Source organism: Arachis stenosperma, chromosome 4 (assembly GCF_014773155.1).
Source record: "Arachis stenosperma cultivar V10309 chromosome 4, arast.V10309.gnm1.PFL2, whole genome shotgun sequence".
NCBI classification, from domain to species: Eukaryota; Viridiplantae; Streptophyta; class Magnoliopsida; order Fabales; family Fabaceae; genus Arachis; species Arachis stenosperma.
In genome coordinates, this window is record NC_080380.1 from 117,951,639 (window position 1) to 117,967,256 (window position 15,618).

The window sequence follows — 15,618 nt, forward strand, 5'->3', positions numbered from 1 at the left end:
TTCAGAACCGTTTATTAGAGTCTGGTATCTATTTACTGTTTACATCTTTTCCTTAGATGTTGGTATTGACATTTTTTTCTTCATGACCGCTCCCCCCTTCCCCGGGTGCGCATGCAGGGGTGTCCGCAGATCGGATCGGATATGGCCGAAAATTCGATCCGATCCGCACAATTTTCATCAGATCGGATATGATATCTGCGCTTTTTAGTGCCAGATCCGAATCGGATCTAATCGGATATCGGATATATCCGCATAATTAAATCTTCTCTTTTTAATTATATTTCTATGTAAAAAAAATTTAATAAAAGTATTTCTTTTATACTTTTAAACTTATTTATTCCTAGTCACCAAAAAAAAACTTATTTATTCCTAAAATATTTTTAATCAAACTCTTTTTAAATAATAAAAATAAAATAATACAATATATGAATAATAATTACTAACTAAAACATACAAATAAGTAAATATAATACCAAACATATATATTTATTTACTTTTAATTACTATTGTGCATATCTGCGGATCCGCAAATCGGATATGTAGATGTAGAGCAGATATCTGTGGATGTAGAGCAGATATCCGCGATCTGATCCTATCAGATCCAATCAATTTGCGGATCGGATCATATCCGCAATTTTCGGATCAGATGCGGATATTTACCGCAGATTTGCAGATACGATCCGATCCATGGACACCCCCTACATGCAGGGTCGCATTCGTTCTCTTGTTTCTTTTAGAAGTAAAGGTTGAATTTGTTTGTACTTGGTCACTAGGATGTTTTTGTAAAGGTTGAATTTGTTTGTACTTGGTCAGTAGGATGTTTTTGATATTGTGGCGTGACGAATTTTCTCTGAAGAGTGTGTTTGAGCCACGGGAATACTTGTTATCAATGTTCTGAAAACCGGTTCGAACCAGCCGGTCGAACCGGTCGAACCGTGAACCGGTCACTATTACGGTTTGGGTGATAACAAAAACCGCAGAGTTTAAAAACCGAACTTAAACCGACGAACCGGCCGGTTACCGGTCGGTCGAACCGAACCGGGACCCGGCCGGTTTTTTAATATTGCATCAAAACGAAGCCGTTTTGTGCTGCTGAGGGAACCCAACCCTAATTCCCTTTCTCCTTCGCGAGTTCACAGTCACACTTCACACTTCCTCCTCGTTCCTCCACAGCTCCACTTCTCCTCGTTCCTCCAGCCTCCACTTCCTCCTCGTTCCTCCAGCCTCCACTTTCTCCTCACTGCAGACTGCACTCACCACCCAGTTGTCAACTCCAGACTCCAGGAGCAGGAGGCCCTCGACGCAGTCACCGCCATCCCACTCACGCCCTCACCGCCGTCGCACTCACGCCCTCACCGCCGTCGCACTCACGCCCTCACCTCACCGCCGTCGCACTCACGCCTTCACCGCCGTCGCACTCACGCCCTCACCGCCGTTGCACTCACGCCCTCAGCCACTTCGCATGTCATCGCTGTCGCACTCTGCCTCTGAGAAAGCAGTAGAGAAGCGTTGAAGCGTTGAAGCGTTGAAGCGTTGTCCTTCAAGCTCTGAGAGAAAGCAACAGAGTTCCTCATTTCCAGGTAATTTTTAATTAGGTTATGAACATGATTTTGTGATGCAATCCCATTCTGATGAAACTGTGCTCTGATGCAATCCGATTCTGATGAAACTGTGCTCTGAAAACTGAAACTGTTATGAGTTTATTTTGTGATTTCATTGATTCTGATGAACTGAACTGATGAACTGAACTCTGATTTTGATTCTGAAACTGTTCTGAATTTATTTTTTTATTTCATTGATTCTGCTGAACTGAACTGATGAACTGAACTGATGAACTGAACTCTAATTTTGATTCTGAAATTGTTCTGAATTTATTTTTTGATTTCATTGATTCTGATGAACTGTGCTATGATGAACTGAACTGATGAACTGAACTCTGATTTTGATTCTGAAACTGTTCTGAGTTTATTTTCTGATTTTATTGATTCTGATGAACTGTGCTATGATGAACTGAACTCTGATTTTGATTCTGAAACTGTTCTGAGTTTATTTTCTGATTTTATTGATTCTAATGAACTGTGCTATGATGAACTGAACTCCTCTGAGTCTCTACTCTCTGAAACTGTTATGAAATAATTTTGGGATTTCATTGATTCTGATGAACTGAACTCTGATGAACTGAATTCTAATTTTGTAAACAAAAAATTTTATTGAACCTGAGATGTTGTACTTGTTTAGTTGTTACTTGTTTGTAACTTTGTATACTCTAATTTTGATTCTGAAACTGTTCTGAATTTATTTTTTGATTTTATTGATTCTGATGAACTGAACTGATGAACTGAACTCTGATTTTGATTCTGAAACTATTCTGAATTTATTTTTTGATTTCATTGATTCTGATGAACTGTGCTATGATGAACTGAACTGGTGAACTGAACTCTGATTTTGATTCTGAAATTGTTCTGAGTTTATTTTCTGATTTTATTGATTCTGATGAACTGTGTTTAGTTGTTACTTGTTTGTAACTTTGTATACTCTGATTTTGGATTTTGGACGATGTTTGTTCATTTATTGTGAAATTGAGAGTTGAGATTATTGGGTTGGATTGCTGGTAATATTTAGGTATGGAAGAAAGTATCAATCAAGACCTACCTAGGAATAATAATGCTGAAAATAATTCTGCTTCGAATGAACGTTCTCCTCCCGCGAGTAACGAAAATCAATCACAAACTTGTAGTGTTAGGTGGTGGTGGTGGTAGTACTAGTACATTTTATGCTGCACCACTTGCTTTTTCTGGTCCAAGTAGTGGAAATGAAGGTGATGAAATCAATGAGGCAAATCTGCAGCAAATTATGGAGGATTTTGATGATTGATGACAAACTTGGATCATTTTGATGATGCTATGTTGGGTTTGATTGGTTGTTTGAGGACTTTTGAACTTTGAATTTGTATTTGAATGAGATTATAACATTTGGTTTATGTAGTACTTTTAATTTGAATGATATTTTAAAGTTTAGATTAGACTATAATTATATTTTCATGTGCTTATTTATATTTTAATTATTATTTTATTATAAAACGGTTTTTACGGTTTAACCACGGTCAAATCGGTTGAACCTATGAACCAGTGAACCAGTGCTTAGAGCGGTTCGATGACCGGTTCGGTTTTCAGAACCTTGCTTGTTATTGTATATTTGTGTCCAATGTATAATTTTAAGTTTTTAATCATCCGTGTTACCAGAAAGCTAACTTGGAATCCATTTGATGGCTTCATTCTATTGATTTGCCCATTGCTGTCTAATTTTAGAGAAAATATAGGTAAATAATGCATATTGGAACAACGTGAATAACGGTAAAAAAAAAAAAAGATAGAATTAAAATTAAAATATCTATCTGCAAAATTCTTAATCAATTTTTCTATTTAATTTGAATATATTGAATACATATAATTTTTTCCATTTTATGATTCAGTAAAACTATCATTTTAGTCTTTCTTTATTAGTTATCTGTTTCATTATTTACAGCATTTTTGGTTTATTTTAATTCCCTATTGTTGTTAATAAAAAAAAAAGAAAAGATAAAATCGTACCAAAAAAATCCTTATTAAATTCAATTTAATTAATTCATAAAAAGTTTGTTGTTGCTGTTGTTGTTTTATTTTTTTCTTTTTTTAGTAAGTGATTATGGAACAGGTATTCATATTTTATAGCGTGGAATTGTGAATTGTATCAGTCTTAAAATTTTAAAGTGGTTCTTGAGATTGGGCGAGTTACTTATAATCGTTTTTGACTTTCAAAATTTCCTAAAAGTATCCCTTGCATTCAGCTCTGGGACTCATAGTTGCCCTATTATCCTTTTCGGCGCACAGTCAGCAAACAGAGTAATGATGTGGCACCTCCCATGCCATGCTGGAGCCAACAACGGCTAGCTGATGCGGCAAATCTTCATTACTGTATGTAGTATCTCTTCTTCCCTTCTCCTTTGTCCCATAATTGTGATCCACCGTTGTGATTTAACAGAGATTCCATTGAAGCTTTGAAGAGATGTTTGGAGGTGAAGGGCAAGCCAATGGGAGCTCAATATGCTCAACAAGCAGTGGATACAGGGCGAAGACCCAAAATCGTAGCAGGGTTGCGCGTGTACCAGAATGGTGTGGTTGCGGCTGCCGACCTGTTCTCCGATGGTCAGGGACAAATTCCAACCCAAATAAGCCCCTTTTTTGGGTGCTCAAATTTTAATGTTAGCTGTAATAGTTGGTTTTTCCTGATTTTTTATTCCTTTTTCAACTTCTAATTTGGTTATTTAATCATTCATTGATTGCAAATAATTGGTAAAAGATGGTATGGTTTGTTTGTTTGGGCAGATGTCGGGCAAGAGGCTGTGCCTACAAAATTAAAAAGTGTTAACTACAATGATGATCAGAAGATGACAGAAGGTTGGAGGCTAGAAAAATTAGAATCTGATGTTAGGAGTCAAAAGTTTATGATCCAATTATTGTTTCTGGTTGTTTTTGTAATGCTGCTGTTCTTACTAATGGTATTTTGCAAACTTTGAACTCAATATTGAGTAAGGATGCGATTGAGATCATATGTATAATGTTTTTATGAATGAAAAAAAAGTTGCTCAACATCTAACTGTATTAGCCAACCTTTCGGAGATATTAACTATTTTTGTACCACTAAAGATAATCTGGATATATAGCAATAGCAAAATATAGTAATCATTTTAAATCAACAAAGTCAATAGTCATAATTTTTTATTAAATTACAAAGCCATAAGCAAGGTGCTGCTAACAAAATAAACATAACCATATGTCTGCTAACAAATAGGGGTGGCAACGGGGCGGGTAGGGGCGGATTTTTGCTCTACCTAACCTCGCCCTGCCGTACAACAACTCGCATAGAATCCGCCTTGCTTCTATCCGTGAGTAGTAAAACGTTGAACCCTAACCCGTCCCTGCGGGTACCCGCTCCGCCCTTATCCGTCCCTATAGTTATTAAAATCCAATAAATAAAATTAAATTTCAAAATTTATATAACCATCACCACATACATAACATAAATTAAAGTAAAAATTTAAATATGATACAATATTATTAATCATTCACTAATTATTTTACATATATTATACATATTATATATTAAAATTATATATATTATATATATAGCGAGGCGGATAGGGGCAGGTATTACTTAAACCCGACCCCGTCCCGCCCCTCCCAAGAATCCGTCCCGCTAAAAACCCGCCCCGAGCGGGTAGGGTGGAGTGGATACCCGCCGGTTCAGGTGGTATTGCCATCCCTACTAACAAAGTAGTCATAAACACAAAGTTAACCTAACAGAATAGGCATGTTATACAAAATAACTTTCAAATTGCCATATACAAAATAACTCTTAACACAACAAGCATGTTATACAAAAATCTTCAATTTTTCTTCCCGCCTTGAATCCTGGAGTGGGAATGAACTTAAAGATACTGCCAAGTCTTGCAGCTATTCTGGAGCTAGCACCTTGCATGGGATTAACTGGCGCATGGGCAGAAGTTGGTGAGTTAGACGATTTTCACTTTGGTGGCAGCTTATCCGGTTTTGACTTAGTGATGGTACATACTTCAGCAGCCTACAAGAAATATAGTATATCAGAAGATGCGCTTATAATTACATAACACTAAATAATTTACAGGTTGTCATTAGATAAAAAATAAATTGATTACCTGCTGCGACTCTTCTAGTTCAAAGTAAATTGGTTGAAAAAGCTCAACTTCAACTGGTTGTACATTAGTGTTTGTATAGTCAATTGGAGCATCTTCAACAACATTGGTGTCATCAGCAGCATTCAAATTAGGGTTAGCATTAGGGTCAGGTTCAGCAGCATTCAGAGCATCTTCAACAACATTAGATTCAGTTCCACCTGTTTTCATAGCAACAACTTCTGCTTCTGCAACAGCAGCAGCAGCATCTGCTAATTTCTTCTCTTTACAACCCCTCTTTGTATGGCCCTTTCTCCCACAAAAGCTGCATGTGAATGGTGCAAGTTACCTCTTTAGATTTGTGTTGTCCTTGGTGGAGTGGGTTTGGGTTTCTTGTGGCCACCTTTAGCTTCATTTGTGTCCATCTGCCTTTTTTGTTGTAACTTACCTGACCCCCTCTAGGAGGTTGGGGCTTAAGAGATTTTGAAACCTCCCAGAAGGTTTGCCCAGGAATAGAATTGATATGATGCTAAAATGCCTCCCTATATGATTCCATAGTAACTAGTTTATGGTAGAAATTCTCTGGATTTTTGTTTACCCTAACTAGTGCAGCATAGGCATGCACACACGGTATTCCTACATCCAAAATAGCAATGAATAAAGTTAGTAGAGAGTGTATGTTTGTAATGTATGAATAAATGTTACTTTCCACAAAATAAAATTCACCTGTCAGCATCCAAAATTAACATGTGCAAAGGTGCTTTTCTAGATCAACAACATAGTTGGCTGAGTAACCATGTACCTCAAATTTCTCATAACCAGTATCACCTATCCATATAGGGTGTTAATGTTTTGACTCTTTTCTCACTTTCTTCAAATGACTGTGAATTACCGGCGGCAACTTACCCACATGATTAGCCAATTTAAACTTGTTCTTGGCTATTGTTCTCATAACAAACATTCTCACACCTTCAAGTAGAGTAATGATTGACTTGGCCCTGGCCTCTTTAATTTTTGAGTTGAACACCTCACACACATTATTACATATGCTATCCAATTTCAGTTTGTGACTGAATTGACTCCTCGTCCAATGTTCTCCTCCCCACTGTGATAGATATACCCATGCATCCTCGTTGATGTGCTTGATCTTGTCCATATTGTTTCTGAACTCTTGATACATGGTGGCTCAAACACACTCGTACAACAAGGATCTTAGTTGTAAATTCTTTCATTATTTGTTAAAATTTTTCCACAAGTGCCAAACGCAGAAGCGGTGATGAACACGTGGCATCACGTCTTCCATTGCCGGCAACAAACTCTGGGCAAAAATTGGGTACAAAATCATATACCATATTAGTATAATAGTCCCTAACTCTCATTGTCAATCACCATAATAGTCCCCGACTTTAGATAAATTACACATAATAGTCCCTGATTTTGATAAACGATACTCATATAGGTCCATCATATTTGTCATTCCTTATTCTAAGTATTAAAATTCAGTGTAGACATGAATAACAATGCATACAATTTCCTGATGAATATATAGCATACATGTTCATAACATGGAAGAATTAAATAACCAAGCAAGAATAACAATGCATACAATTTTCATGCATACTCATGGATAACAATACACCTTTTTCATACATACTCATGAATAACAAATTATCTTCTGCATGTTAGAGATAAAGCACCACCCATGTTGCTTGTAGTCTCCAAGGTTTTGGTGCAGAAACTCAAAAAACCACTTCTAATTCTTCTTGTTTTCTAGGCCAACAATTGCCCAAGCTATGATGTAGATATGTGATTAGCATCCTGCCCCACTGCTGACAGAATTTGCCCACCAAATTGAGTTTTTAGGAAAGCACCATCTAGTCCAATCAACGGTCGACATCTGACTTTGAAACTATTCTTACATCCATTCAAGCACACATATATTTTCTCAAACACTGGATCAGATTCTAGTTAGGGAGTGCAACAAATTTCAATTGTTGATCCAAGATTAGTTTTAAGACGTGTAAGACCATAATCCCTCAGTATTTTGTATTGTTCCTTTTCATCCCCAAACACTACATTTCTTGCATCAAAGAGGGCCCTTGATATTGAGTTCTTGTTCAAGGACAAGTCAAACCTTGACTTGAAGTAAGTAGCAGCATCACAATGCCTGAAATTTGGGTACTTCCTAACCTTCTTGACTAGTTTGCTCGCCACCCAATTTCTGTTAGCTGCCCTATTCTTATCTTCCCTTGGGCACGTATGATCATTAATGAAGGTCTTTAATTGCCAACAAGTATCTTCATGATCCTTTGATGCATACGCCACCCATGGACATCCTTTCACTTTACAGGTAGCCATCATCCTCACATTGTCATTCTTTCTGAACCTAATCCATCTGCCCTCTTGGATTGTGAACTCCATAACAGCCTCCTTAAAGTCTCATTTTGTGTTGAATTTCATGCCAACTTCAAGTTGCAGTTCTCCAAACCTTATACCTTCTCTAAACATTAGACAAACATCTCACTCATCTGTCCCCTCATTCTCAAAATTTGGAGGAGTCTTCATTTCTTTAGAATGCCACAAATTTTTCCCGTCTGAGTCAGCCCCTGGATCATATGCATTATATGCATCATCCCCTATTCCTCCCACAAAGCATAGGTCCACATCCTCATCTAAGACCTCCTCAACAAATGCATCATCCTCAATAGTAACTTGATCTTTAACTTGGTCTTTATCCTTAGCAAATGCAGTAGCAGGAGCATGTTTAAATCTGATGTCTTTTTTAACAGTCTTAGACTCACAAACATCATTAGCATAATCATCATCATCAGAAGAACTATCTTCGATTCCTGGCTTATACAAATTATCTTCGCCACTATCATATGAATCAGAGGATAGCGCATCACCTCCCTCTTATCGTGCTTCCATCACTACCTTTCCCTTTGCAACACTCCTCCTCGTACAAGGCCTAAAATTATGGGTGGTTGTTGTTGTTTTCTTCTTGGGGGTGGATTTGGGTGTTGCCGTCGACATACTTTTAGGGAAAATAGGCTTAGTAGGAGGCTTTGACTTTTGATTAGTAAGAGGCTTTGCCTGAGATTGAGCATTTGAATTGGCAGGAGGCTTCTCCTGACTTGGAGGTTTGGATTAGTGAGAGATTCTGGCTTATTTGGAGGTGTTGGATCTGTAAGAGGTATTGGATTAATAGGAGCCTTTGGAATATCAATAGTGTTGACAGATGTTGGCTTGTTTTGGAGGAATTGATTAGTGGGGTTCCTCGTTTTGTCATTCGGAGTGCCCATAGCACCTTCTCCTTCTACAACATCCACTCTTTTATTGTCCATGCATACCTTTTTCTCCCCACCTTGTAAATAATCTAGAAATGACACCCCATACTCAAAATACATATTCACCAATCCATTATTCTTGTGAGCAAAGAAACACATCTTCCTTAACTCGTTGTCACTGTTTAGATTTTTTAATCCAGTTTCTAACGTCCTCCCAAGAACTAGTCACCAACAATAAAGGATCTTGTCATAGCCTAACTCATTATAATAATTTCTTATGAAAAAAAGGTTCAAGGTATCCTCATCCAGATCATCTAGACAAGTTAAGTTATCAAGGGTATATCTCAATTTTCCTTCATCATCTTTCTCAAAGTTTACTCCATGATAAAACATTATATCCAATAACACATCCATCTGTACCAACAAATCAAAACCATTAGATCACACACAATCGTAACAAAGGACTTCAACATCATTCAACAAGTCCATCATATTAAAAACCTATAAATTAATATCACAGCTCTTCATCACCACCGTGCATTAACCCAATATTGAAAAATCTATTTCATTACCAAAAAACAGAGCATATATACACCAAACCCTTTGCCCTAACAAAAATTCTTAAATAGAATCCTTTAAAGTAATGCAGCCATAAAATTCTAGGACAACCCAACACACTAACAATGTAATGATACACCTTCATCATATATTGATTCAGAAAAAAAATTTCAAAAATTATTCCAACCAACACATACCATCAACGACGCAAAAGACAGAAAAATCACTTGCCTCTAAAGAAACACCAAACTCTTTAGACGAAGTGTGAAAGTGGAGGAGACGAGAAAGATGAAATTAACAGTGCCATTGATGAGAGCATTGGAAGACAAAGACTAAGAGTGGAGGAGAGGAGACGAAGTGTGAGAGTGTCCAAATAAATGTGGTGAAGGCAAAACATTTTTAAAGGCTCCAACGCAGAAACGACGTTGTTTCTTTTTCATTGGGCGCCAAATCGGTACTGCGTCGTTTCACTTGGCTCTAACATGGCATGGGAGGTGCCAGATCATTACTCTGTTTGCTGACTGTGCACTGAAAAGGATAGCAGGGTAATTATGGGTCCCGAAACTGAATGTAAGGGATACTTTTAAAGAATTTTAAAAGTTGAGGACAATTATAAATAATTCGTCTAATCTTAGGACCACTTTAGAGTTTTAGTTCAATTTTAAAGTAAAAGTAATACTATCCAAATTATATAATTTAATGTTATTTAGATTGAATTAATTTAATTTTATATTTCAATTTAGTTCAAACAAGAGCAATTTATTTTGAGATTTCAGTTTTAAAAAAATAAAGTAATTTTAATTTGAAAAAATTGATCAATTAATTAAGTAAGAATTACAATACAGTTGAATAAGATAAGATATATAATAAATTACCTGTTATGATCAAATTTTGGAAATAAAATAATAATGTTATGGAGTTTAAATTAGATTAATTTAAATTGGAGTCTAATACAAAATTATTATCTTAATTCTTTTTAGTTTAAATAAAATTGGAACTGGATTGAATTGGAGTTATTAGACGAGCTACTTTGTTTGGATTGGTTTGAAATTTTATTTTTAACCCTGTTAGTTAGAGATAGGTTTAAATTTAATTATTTTATTGGTTTTTATAATTTTGTGAAAATTTTAATTAGATTTTTATACTTTTTTTTAATTAGGTTTTTGCACTATTTTTTTAATTAGATCTATCTTAATAGTAATTGACTTAATTTTATAGGGATTTAACTGAAAAAAAATCTGATACAAAGACCTAAATAAAAAAAAATGTAGAGATCCAATTAAAAAAATGTTAATAAAAAAAGTTAAAAATTCAATTAAAAAAAAATATATAAAAACCTAATTAAAAGTTTTATAAAAGTATAAGAACCAACAAAATAATTAAACGTAAAAAATATTTGTATTTTTTAAAAGATATTTATACACGCATACCCTTTTTTACTCTGGTATAATTTTTGGTACTCCTCCTCCACATTCTCTTTGTTTCTCTCTCACTCTCTTGTTCTATTCTATCTACCCTTTTGATCTTATTCATGCTCTTCACTTACAACCCTTGTACCCAATTCAGTTCCCTCTACACTCTACACTCTACTTTCCCCTTCCTGTTGAACCCTATTTCCTCTTCTTTCTTCTTCCCTCAGATCTCAAATTGTGTTCATGGAAATGTCTTCGAGCCCTCGCACCGTTGAAGAGATCTTCAAGGACTACAGCGCTCGTAGAACCGCTGTTGTTCGTGCACTCACTCAAGGTTCCTAAATTACGCTTCTCTCTCTCTCTCTTCGCAATTTTTAGCTCAAAGTCGTTAATTTTCTCCTTATTTATTTGTTTAGTATTTTTTTGTTGTTGTTTCAGATGTTGATGAATTTTACGGCCTCTGTGATCCAGGTAAAGTGTAATTAATAACGGATCTGATTTTTTTTCTGTGATCTGTTAAATTTTGTTGTGTTTTAATTTACGTTATGTGTATATAATGGGATTTCGGTTCTGGATTTGTTTATGTAATGTGTGAATTGTGAATTATGCATGCTTGTTGGAGTTAGTCAAAGTTGACTTTAATTGTGACACTCTGGAGAATTTAGAGTGAAACAAAATTGGGCAAAATTGAGAAGATACAGAATGTCAGTATGCTACATTTGATTAGTATTGTTTCAGTTTGGTTAATGTTATGAGTTTTAATATTGGTGATGCACTAAGAATATAAATGTTTTGCAAGGATATTCAATCAAATTATGTGTATTGTATTTAGTTCTCAAGTTTTTCTGTGTGATTGTTTAAGACAAGGAGAACTTGTGCCTTTATGGACATCCAAATGAATCATGGGAAGTAACTCTGCCAGCAGAGGAGGTTCCACCAGAGCTTCCTGAGCCAGCGCTTGGAATCAATTTTGCTAGAGATGGCATGAACCGCAGGGACTGGCTTTCTTTGGTTGCGGTTCACAGTGACTCGTGGCTGCTTTCTGTGGCCTTCTATCTTGGAGCTCGTCTTAACCGCAATGAGAGGTAAAATCTGGCTTTAGTGGAGAGGTGCACGCATGTTGTGATTCACTGTGACATGTTTAAGTATGTCATACAATGTTGACAAATATACATAATTTGGCTTTATTGCTTAACATTGGTCTAACTTTTCATGGTAGATGAGTGTCGCAAGAAAAGTGTTATATGTACAACTTGGAGAAATACTTAGGTACTCCTACAGCAAACCGATTCTCTTACTCTGAGCCATTCGTATTTTCACATGTAAACAAATGCAGACCAGCCTTGTTTATTCAAATTAAATTAATTACTAAAATGAACTAACCATGGTTAAATTAACTAAAAATATGGCTAAAATTTCTACCACTCAAACATCCAGAACTTCTCGTAACTGTTGATGGTGTCATCATCGGTGTCTTTGCTGCAGTGGTTACCAACTTTTCCTTATACATGAAGAATTGAACGTGCATATCAATAAAATGATGAAAAACAGTTCCACTGCAAATATAGTTTTTTATAATGTTAAGACTAAGCCACTGATTTTTGTGATTTAAATGAAGGTTCTGATCTTTGCTTCTATTTGTATTGAATTTGTACCTTTTTGGTTTAAATATATCTATATAAGAATGAGGGCCAATTTTATGATTATAGTTGGTAAAATGTCATAAAGGTAATGGCGGTGCATGAAAGGTTATATATTTCTATGTATTGATCTTAAAGACTGGCAAATTTTGGACTTTTAAATTTTACTTAAATGATTCTAAAAAGAAAAAAAAAAGGAAAAAAGAATGAAATGAAGAGGGATAAACGAAGATAGGAAAGAGAGCGATGAGGGGGGCATAAATGAACGCAGAGAGGGGGTAAGGGCCTGAGGGGTTAAAAATGGGGGATACATATAGTTTTTATGGGTTAGTTTATATGTATACTTCACTAAGGTTAGTTTGTTTTAGTAATTTTTTAAAAATTTAATTTAAAGAAATATGGCTGGCCCACAGTTGGCTGACATGTGAAAACATGAAAGGCTTAGAGCAAGAGTATCAATTGGCTCCAAGAACACCTAAGAACTTCTCATACATCTTGTATGTGGGACACCATGTTAGTTGACATTCCATCCACCATTGAGTAGGATATGGTGCCCACTTAAATTGTGTCCTGATGGAGAATACAAGAAAAAAAAAAAAAAAAAAACAGAATAGCAAGAAAAGTAATGTTATTATCACCACTGAGAGCAAGATGATGAACTCAGCTTGTATGGAGAGAAAACTACGAGGAAAATTAGCAAAATAGAGATCCTGCGACTTGTAGCAGCTCATACTCCTAGCACAATCCTGAATTATGGGCAGCCTCTGTCCTCACTCCGTACACTACATATATGAATTTTTTTTTTTAAGAATCACTACATATATGATTCTTTCCTCTAACACATTGCACACGGGCCCTCTGCGTCCAGCATAGCAGTAATCTTTCCTTCACTCTTCTGCTAGTTAGTTAGTTTAGGCCTCATCGGCCCACATGACTTCCATGATATCTATCATATTCTGGTATTGATCAATACCCAAACTTCAGGGACTTTATCTCTAATTCTAACAAGTCTGCATCCATTCAATGGTGGATGAAATATGAGCCACTGTAGTATCGCACAGCATGTGCATGCATTTGAAACTTGATGTCTTTAATGGAATTATATTTTTATATAAACTGGAAATGGTGACTTCCTCTCTTTGGTCATTGGTGATGCTATAACCCTTTATACATGCATCCCTTAGATGGGAAGTATTTGAAAAAAACAAAATGTTAATTTGAAGCTGGCAATGTAAGTATAGATTGCCTTTGTGTGAAGATTTACATGTGTAATCAACCATCATCCTGAGAAATTTGATAAGCATTGGCAATTTGAATTTACCTTTTGATGTAGCATGAAGCTCTGAAAATGCTGCTCTATTGAATTAGAAATTGCTGCAGTTGAAGAGATGAAAAATTGAAAATAGATACAACTATCAGAATCTTTTAAATGTTGTAGCATTGTTAACGAATATGTTATGCAACTTTTTGTATCATTGTCTTCATTGAATGTTACCTGCTTATTTATGACAGGAAGCGTTTATTTAGCTTGATCAATGATCTTCCCACTGTTTTTGAGGTTGTGACTGACAGAAAACCAAGCAAGGACAAGCCCACTGTGGATAGTGGGAGCAAATCTCGGGGAAGCACCAAGGTTAGTGTCCACTCTCTCTCTCTCTGGATTGTTTCTTGTTGAGATTCTTTGTATTGCTTGTTAATTATAAAATTTGCTCCCAAAATCTTGTAATGAAAGTGAATATGCTAATATCATTAATTCATTATCACTGTATTGTTATATAATTAAAATATTCAATTTATGCTAGACAAAGGAGCAGATAACTTCTAAACTAATCTCCCAATAAAGGTAGACACATCCTGTTAACATGTTTTTACGATCTTTTAAGGGCTGCTCCAATCCCAATTTCAATGTGTAACTAGGACTTGGGGATGCTGAACAAGATCTCAAAATCATAGAGATGGGGTGATTTTCGTGAGCTAGCTATGCTCCATATCATTGTTATACTTTATTACTACCCTAAGCTTATATATATATATATATATATATGAAAGAAAAATTGAAATCAAAGAGTATGTATGGACTAGATGTTAGAAACCTGTTGGTAGGCGATCTTTGTTTTTGCATATGATTTGCAGCATTATTGAAAAACTGTTGAGACTGATTTAAGGCTTTAAGAGGTGCATAGTCATTCCACAGCATATTGTATTCCCTATATGATGCTTTCTTGTATCTTTGTTCACAGAGATCAAGTGACGGGCAAGTTAAAAGCAACCCAAAGTTTGCAGATGAGGGTTACGAAGAGGATGAAGATGAGCACAGTGAAACCCTCTGTGGTAGCTGTGGTGGAAATTACAACGCAGATGAATTCTGGATTGGCTGTGATATTTGTGAGAGATGGTTCCATGGGAAATGTGTGAAGATTACCCCGGCAAAGGCTGAGAGCATAAAGCAATACAAATGCCCATCATGCAACATGAGGCGGGGCAGGCCCTAGGCCGAACGGTAATTCGCACACGGGGCAAATATTCGTGTCGTGGCTGACAAGGATACTGTAATATGTTTAATGACTTAGAGAGATGGGTATAGTATCTGTGTCTAATGAGGTAATGTCGCAGGGATTAAGTCTGTTTCAGCAACATGGATCCTTAGTGTGTTACATATTTTAAAGAATAGATAAACTCTAATTTAATCAATTTTTAAATTTGCTTGAATGTATACATTGTATGATGCTTTTTTTTCTTTTTCAAAACCTGTTTCATAAAATTAAGGTGCCTAGTTTCTTCTAATTCCACACTGATTATTATGCTGTTTAATTTGTTGACCAAAGTTATATATGAATGGTGTGCCATGAAGCATGGTTGCTTGTTCAAAATATTGCATTGTCTTAATCTGCAGATATGTGTAATTTTAATATTTTGTTGTGAGATATTTTAAATCCTGTATTGCATCAAATGTGTAGATTTTACCTTGTTGAACCAATTGTGAACTTGAAATAGATATCTCCACATGCTGTCATCCAGAAACGAAGTTGTGC

The 15,618-nt window shown here is 35.8% G+C and overlaps 1 protein-coding gene across 1 annotated transcript; it reads left to right on the plus strand.

Annotated features, from left to right (window-relative positions):
* Positions 1 to 11,000: 11,000 nt before the first annotated feature.
* Positions 11,001 to 15,299, plus strand: LOC130976041 (PHD finger protein ALFIN-LIKE 2-like). Its single transcript, XM_057900780.1, has 5 exons — positions 11,001 to 11,280; positions 11,385 to 11,417; positions 11,809 to 12,031; positions 14,099 to 14,219; positions 14,827 to 15,299. Exons 1-5 carry the CDS (start codon positions 11,190 to 11,192, stop codon positions 15,076 to 15,078), a joined length of 720 nt encoding a protein of 239 aa, XP_057756763.1. The 5' UTR covers positions 11,001 to 11,189; the 3' UTR covers positions 15,079 to 15,299.
* The last annotated feature ends 319 nt before the right edge of the window (positions 15,300 to 15,618 follow it).

Bases quoted from the DNA above. Each gene is read 5' to 3' on its own strand.
- LOC130976041 (XM_057900780.1), top strand. From the start codon at position 11,190: ATGGAAATGTCTTCGAGCCCTCGCACCGTTGAAGAGATCTTCAAGGAC. The intron at 11,281-11,384 runs GTTCCTAAATTA...TTGTTGTTTCAG, and splicing joins TGTTCGTGCACTCACTCAAG to ATGTTGATGAATTTTACGGC. The intron at 14,220-14,826 runs GTTAGTGTCCAC...CTTTGTTCACAG, and splicing joins AATCTCGGGGAAGCACCAAG to AGATCAAGTGACGGGCAAGT.